Source organism: Parus major, chromosome 2 (genome assembly GCF_001522545.3).
Source record: "Parus major isolate Abel chromosome 2, Parus_major1.1, whole genome shotgun sequence".
NCBI classification, from domain to species: domain Eukaryota; kingdom Metazoa; phylum Chordata; class Aves; order Passeriformes; family Paridae; genus Parus; species Parus major.
This window is the reverse complement of record NC_031769.1, coordinates 113,673,496-113,681,352: the sequence shown is the minus strand read 5'-3', so window position 1 is coordinate 113,681,352 and position 7,857 is coordinate 113,673,496. Positions and strand designations below refer to the sequence as shown.

Below are 7,857 nucleotides of genomic sequence, written 5' to 3'. Positions count from 1 at the left end.
CTTGGGAAACAAGTTCAGAATACTAGCATATGCTCTAATCCATTTTCTCGCTATAAAGGCTTCTTTATTGCTGTTTTTGGCTGACAACACTTGAGATTGCATGTTTATCATCATTCTTAAAACACTTGAGAGAGAACAATGTGGGTGCATTTTTTATTTCGGTTTTAACTTCTTTATTTCATTGCTGTACAGCTGCATTACACTTGGCTTGAATCCCTCAAGCATTATTTTCCTTGGCAAAACAGTCACTGAACTGAGTAGAACTTACTATTGGAAAAATATGCTTGAAAAACCAGTGTTATGTCAATGCCAACTGAAACCCATGGAGCTTAAAATGTCACAAATGTGCCTGTAGCTGAAATACAGAGCTCCTCATTTTTTTATTTATTTTTATTTTTTATATTTTTTTGTCTGAGCTAGGAATGTTGTAAGTCTTAGGTTGTGAAGTCAACTGTAAAAATCATAGAGTAGCCTCCTGAAGCTGAATGTGTGCTGAAACTGAATGTGTGCTTCTCCCCCTCCATGAACAAACATTTAGAGAACAATTATATAAAACTGGATGTAGGATAATTCCATAGGAAACAAATGACTTCATGGCTCCACTTCCAGTCTTGCCTGCATTAACTGTAGCTATCTATAAGAAGCTGGGCTACAGGCTTCTCAGAGAAAAGATAGAACCCGACTTTGTAAAACATCTTTAATATTCAAATATATAAATAAGCACTACTGAAGAATAATTCAGAAGACTGCGGTGATTCATTACGAACAGATGCTATAAACGGGAACAGTAACATTGCTAGGTAAGGAAGAAGCAAGCTATTTTAGGAGTCTTGAAAATCTCTTCTAGTTCTTCAGACAGATCATGCTGCTATAGTTATTTTATAAAAAATTATATTCTGAAAAGCACTTTAGTAAAAGGAACCTTTTACTGGAACTATTATTTAACCAAGACCTTCTACAGCACTAAAACACACTGCAATTGAGTTCCTGTTACAGTTTTAAGAATGGGAGGGGTGAAAATAAGAACAAAAAAACCCTACCATACCTGCACCAGGAGCTATTTATTAGCATAACACTCTTCCTTTTAAAGATTTTGTAACAACTGAAGTATATACAAAGTCTTACAGCATTTACACAATAAAAAAGTTTCCTATTAGCTGATGTAGTATAAGGTAGTGCTGCAATTTACTTCAAAGTGTGAATACAATAATAATGAAGCAGACCACTGTACTTTCAACTTCTCCACTACCACACCACCACTGTCAGTTGAAATGACAGTTAATTAAATCACTGGGAAGACAGGTTGTTGAAAGATTTGTAACAGGTTGATTCGCAGCACTAACCATCTTAAGGAGAAAAAAAAAAATAGAAAAGAAAAGCTACATACTGTCATGTTTCTACACTTTCCTAGAGCTGGAACAAACTTTCACAGCCTTAGATATAACATATGCAAGACAACATAATCACATTTTTTTCAGATATAGTTCAGCTACTGGGTGTATTTACTTCTGAATAGGAGGCGTTATATTGATATGGCTGTGTGTTTCCATTTTTGTTCATTAACTGTTCAAATAGGTCTACAAAAAAAAAATTAAGACAGCATGGAGTTTGTAGTCATGATGTGTTTTGACTAATAAAGGCATTCAATATCAGCTATAGGATCTAATTATTCCTGTCAAAAGTTTAAGACCAGGAATCTTTGAGTAAATATCAAACCCACAAAATCCTGCACCTGTGCCATTTTCATCTGCTGACTCCAACCTTCTTTAAGCTTTTCCAACTGGTATAATACAAAATCATTAAAATGCTTGCACCAACCCAAATGCAAGACTCATTTAGTTTATGAGAGGTCAAGCAGATTCACTAGACTACTTCTGCTGTAAAACAGAGGGAGCTTACCTAGGAAAAAGAAACTTACTGAACAGTGCCTTACTACAAGTAGGGATATATAGTTTAACAACGATACATAATTTAAGAACATAGCATTCTTCGCCTTTTAGAAACAGCTTTCGTGTGCCAATAATGCACTTTCTACAAGAGATAAGGCTGCTTTGCCTATCGTCATATGCCTAAACCTCATATTTTGGCCAATTCCACTTTTCCTCCCCCCAAAGGGATTCTCTTTCAACTTAGAAACGAGTAATGTCAGTTGACAACATCTGTATTAAGACAAAAAGTGACATATATAAAATCCACAAGGAACCACATAAATACCAAAGAAGTCATATAACCTTTCCATGTAAACACTTTGATTATACTGAAGCCCTAATCAGATTCTTGTCTTAAACTTTTGGCAGATAATGTGTATGCTCAGCCAGGCTTTGTAGTTAGTTATTGTTCAAGTGGAAGCCAGGTCAGCTCACATGTTGACAGGCATGCAACTTGGAAACATTGCACAACAAGCAACACAAAGAGATTTGAGAAGGGTACAAGACTTCAAGTAGACTTCACAACCCTTCACAAACTGAATATTCACAGACAAAGATACAGTCCTTGTTTTTGTTTTTTTTTATGGTGGATTTCTCTCTCACACATGGGACACTTTCTGTGACTCTCTAGCTTGCTTGATGCTATATAACCACTTGATGATTCTGGCATTCCTTTCAATGGCAGAAATGCCATATGGCACACGGTCATTGGCACTGTCATCATTTCTAAGGTCACTGTTGCTGTCCTGAGACTGTTCACAGTCTGAGCTAATCATGCTTGCACTGCGAAAGTTGAGGGATATAATATCAGAATTAGCCCTTGCAAAGTTTTCCATCCCAAGGTTTTCAAGCTCTTCAGGATCCAGTCCGCAGTAGTTAAAGAACCGTTCAACATCTGCGTCAACGCGAAAGTATCTGTCGCTTAAGTCTGATTTTGATCGCTGTAGGGAGGGTCTTCTACTAACTCCGCATCCAGACTCGACTGCCTCAATCTCTGGGGATTTCAGGGTGGCAATGGCAGCGATTTTGGGCTTTGGAGGCAGAGGTGGGGCTGAGCTACTGCAGGGTATTGCTTTTAAGGGCTTTGCACTAGTTACTTTCCTAATGTCTGAAGAGCTGTGAGAGACATGCAAGAAAGTCTCTGCTGACTGATCTAGGAGCCTTCTGCTGACATTGGAGCTGCTCTCCTGTGGGCTGCTCCGGCCCTGCGTGGGGTAAACCTTCAAGGATTCGGCAAACGAGTGTCGGTTCAGCTCTGTCGAGTCGGCCCTGTGGGGTGGCCAATTTCGGGGACCGTGCTTGTGCCCTGAACCCGAGCTGGAGCCTTCAGAGCTGTTGATGATGTTCTTCAAAATCTCAAGTTTCAGATTTTCTCTCTGGACTCCACTCTCAGTCTTTGCATTGTTGCTGAAGACTTTCAAGGTGGGGCTCCCCAGCGCTCGCTTGGCTGCAGGACAGACCGGCGGCTTCGCCAGCACCGCCGGCTTCACAGGCTCCTGCTTGGCATTGATGACCTCCTGGCTCTTGACGTATTTCGCCTTGTCGGCTTCGAGCCTCTCCACCGCACTCAGTCTTTTTGGATTAGGCTCCGCCTGCCTGCGAAAATAGTCAGGTCCTTTGTTCAGGATGCGGAGAGGAACGGCAGATGTGAAAGTCACGGCAGGGCTGACCGGCTTCACCATGCTACCTGTCGGTAATGTTTCTGTAGGCATGTTTGGTGGTCTTTCCCCCGCAGCCGTTTTGGATTCTTCTCTGGGATCTCCTAAATGCACGGTGCAGAAACATGTACATTAAGCACAATGAATAGCCGATGAATCCTGGGATCTGAGCGTTAGCAGCAGTGCCTCATCTCACAGCTCATTAAATAGCACTGCGTTCCTCTTTTAAAGGCAGCCTTTGTAGTGCAAGGGCACCCGACACAAGTCCGTATTAGTCTGCTCCGCTGGCTTCTTTCTTCTCGCTGAAAGATGCAGGAGTCTCGCCGTCCCCTCTGCGCTCCACGAGCGGCAGCGATCTGAAAGGCAGAATAACCAACCACACATTAGTGGGAGCGCCTGACATCAGAGCGATAGCAACAGCCGCCTCCCGGCCCTCCTCGGCCACCGCCGGCCGGGATGCTGCCGCTGCCGGCACAGGAAGGCAGCGCGCACGGTGCCCCTGCCCCGCTCTTGGCCCAGCATCCCTCTGCACCTCGCAAGACACGTGTTGTTTGATATTTACACTCTGAGCTTGGATTTAACATAATCACATTGGGGGGGAAAAAAAAAAAAAGAATTAAAAAAAAATAAGCCCCACCACAATACAGCCATACATTTCTAGAGGGAGAAAGGGAAGCAGAAAGAGACAGACAATTCATAGACTTTTACCCACCCATCTCCCAGAAAAAAAGTACTTATACTTAATATATTTGGCTTAGTTAAGTTGATTTGTGAACATGTTTTATCTCTAGCCCCCAAACATTTTTCTCGTTATAGGCAACATAATAAATCTCAGCAATCAAGTGTATTTTCCTTGCTCATTAAATCGTCCAGAAAACAATCTGGTCTAAAAGGAAGAGAGCAAATAGAGACGCGTAGAGCTTTAAGTGCAATGCACATCTTTCATTGCTATTCCAATATAGAATCAACAAATAAAAACAAGAGATGTCACTAAATCCACCATTTCCAGTTCCTAGTTTGTTTCTACATTAGTGTCCATAGCACTGGTGCTCCAGCAATAAAAGAAGGCTTTCCAAGCTCTTATGATCACCATATAGGCTTAACAGAACAACAGAAAATGACTTTGTTTTTTTATGTAAGACTTTGGGAAATCTTCAAAACCTTCAAAACCTGCATGGCTGGGTTTGAAAATGAAGAACCCATCTTGGACATGTAGATACCATCATTCAAGTTTTCCATCAAGCAGTAAGTACAAACAAAATTCATGTTAATCTAAATTATTTTAAGGTTTTATCACTGAGATTGTCACAACAGTCTAAAATCCAACACCATGGATGATATTACAAGTGCTGAAACAATTTTTCCTACACGAGGCACTGAAGGGCACTTATCACGGAATCTACTTTTCAAGCAGTGATTTCGCTAATGGGTCTCATTTGTTTTATTACTGCCCCATTAATCTATGCTGCCCTCTTTAATATCCAATTTCTATTATCACTGTGATCTTCAGGGAGAGAAAGAAAAGCAGCTGCTACATCTTCACTCTATCCTAAAGCATACAGAGCAGCATCCTTCCCTGGGATGACTTGCTTTCATGTTGCTGTCATCCTGGGTGTTCTCATCCATCAATACCCAACTAACTAATACAGGGTTTACATTGTTTTGGCAAAAAACCAACATATCCAAAAAACAACAACAAAAAAACCACCCCAAAACCAAACAAAAAACACCCCCCCAAAAAATAAGAAATTCCAGCTGAAGTTACACTAACAGCAAAAATAAACAAAAAAAAAACCCCTTAACTACTGATGCCCAGAGATATGTGATATATACATTAAATATTTTCTTCATATTATCCAAGGTCAAAGCAAGCAAATGAAATATACAAATGCTATAATGAGATTATAGGAAAAAGCTGAGCTTTCTCCTGAAGGCTCACTGTCACAAGCATTCTTCAAATACAAACTAACATAGTTAGGTGGGTGATAAACCAGACACATATTCAGTGCAACTGAAAGGGTAGGGAAATGTTAATTAAGCTTCTCTTTCAATGTTGTTTTATAAATCCTAGTGCTAACTCTTCAGCAGTTTGACTTCCTGAATTTAAACTAAGTCTCTCTGAAAGAGAAAAAGCTTTCCTCATTTGAATCAACATATTTATTGGTACTGTTTTGAAATTAAGTATGAAACGTCCAAATGCACAGAAGGCAATTCCAACATGCATCTGCGCACACATTTCTCTTCCATACACACAAAGCAAATCTTTCCACATTGCCAGCTCAGAGCTAGATGGCTAAGTGCCTGTATAAATACCCCATTGATGTGTATATTTAATACTTGTGTGCAGAAATCAAGTCTGTGTGAGAACAGGGGTTTTGTCAAGAGGGAGAAAACCCCACAAACAACTGAGCTCTTTGTACTTAACACTGTCACCCAACTGAGTTAATACCACTTGAGTAAGCAAGACAGCTTTCCTCCTTGACCACTATCATTAAAGGTGACCATGGTCCTGCCCCTGAGGACAGCTGCCAAGTCCGATCTCCTCCTGGTGAGTGGCCCCACACACCACTGCAGATCAGAGCTACGGGAACTGAGGCCTCCAGCTCCAGGCTGCTTTTGGAAGTCTTTTCCCAGCATTTAACAGCTTCCTCACTTTGGATAGTAGGCTGACCATCCACGTTGGCTTCAACACCACACTTAAAAGGAAGAAAAAAGAAGAAAAATGAATCCCATGAGGCATGTGTGTTTATCTGAGGGAACGAATGTGCTTGTTTGCAAGCAGGTATGGAGCCAAGTGTCCTAGAGACAATGGAGACATGCTGCAACTGGCAACGTGCTTCAGGCATGTCTAGAAAGAAAAGCAAGGACCTGGTGAGGAGCCAGGACAGAAATGTCCACCTGAGGCAGCACAGGGAGCCTGGGGCGGTAACAGCCAGGTGGTTATGTGGCCAGCTATGGAGGCTTTGTACCTGTGGGGCTGCTGCTATAAATTAAGGAACATGCAGCTATGGAAAGGGATCAACTTATTGTGTATTGTTTCAATTTCTCCATTTCACTGACACGCCGCATTTGAATATTACCAAAAAGCTTCTTCAGTATTGTCATCTCAGAGAGATAAAAATTACTAACCAGATACAGTTAAACAAGAAAATGTGATGCAAGAGAGGTGGATGAATGTAAAATCTAATGAAACTTCTGCCTGTGCTGGTGATGGCTGCAGCCTGATCCAACTGCTAACTGGGAAAGTGACTTCAATTCCTACCAGCCTCTCTTCTGTCCGTGGGCACCTCAAACACCACAGTGACAGAGCCTTGCTACTTACTAATTTTAGAGTTAATTACAGAGGCTGAGGGCAGCAGTACAGTGCAGTCTCAGGAAGAGTTAAGATTCTAGTTGTGAAAATCATCGTTGCAGCAACCAGGGCATAGAAATGGCTTTTTTTTCTGGCTTAAACTCCAAAGAAACTCCCTGCTTAGGCATCTGAATTCCCTGTTGGGTACATTTCTGGTTTCAGCAACAGCCTGCAGAAATTCTAAGGCAAATAGGTTTTCTTTACCCACTCCCAGAAAATGTGTGAAATATACCTAGGGACCCAAGAAATGTTCCTTTCTCTCTGTTTACATCCAGAGGTCTGCTCTATAGGTATAATCCTTCCATGGACTGAAGCGTGTTTTTCAGTGTTTACTCTGGATTTCCATTATTGCTCTTCCTTACAAAACTACTAGACTTAAGAAATTATTTCAAGAAAAAAACTTTTGCATGCATTCAAACATTTATTTAATACCACGCATACACTAACAAAACCTTTCTGAAAGGTCTTACTGAGGTCCTCTAATACCCCACAACTATTGCAGGGTAGAATACAAAATGCACAAAATTTTGGGTTTTCAAAGCTGCATTTTCAGCCAGAAACTGCAATTCAGGATTCCTTTGTGGCAGAAACAGAGATTCAAAGCACTTAATTCATTCTAGGCATCACATTAATCACTCTTGAGTCCATAATATGTTTGTCAGATATTCATATTTAAATAACCAATGCACTGTCTGCATGATTTAGGGGAACACAACACAGCCTAGAGCAGCAATAGCTATACAGCTAACATAAACTACAAATAAATCCCCTATAAAATATTCTTTCCTTAATTTAAAGCCAAGGCAGTAGGAGGAGATAAACTATGCAGAAACTTTGGAATCCCAGGTCCTTATATTCCAAATATGCAGTTTCTTGAAATGTATGATAAATTTATGAACAGACCCCATTCTGGCAAGTA

At 40.8% G+C, this 7,857-nt stretch overlaps 1 protein-coding gene across 5 annotated transcripts in view; it reads right to left on the bottom strand.

Moving 5' to 3' along the window:
• Positions 1-411: 411 nt before the first annotated feature.
• Positions 412-7,857, bottom strand: part of FAM110B (family with sequence similarity 110 member B) — a 111,154-nt gene continuing 103,708 nt past the window's right edge. For all 5 annotated transcript variants that reach the window (XM_015619894.2, XM_015619893.2, XM_015619892.2 and 2 more), the window contains one exon: positions 412-3,942. In XM_015619894.2, coding sequence (XP_015475380.1) covers positions 2,528-3,640 — 1,113 coding nt within the window. In that variant the 5' untranslated portion in view covers positions 3,641-3,942 and the 3' untranslated portion in view covers positions 412-2,527. The remainder of the gene's footprint in view (positions 3,943-7,857) is intronic.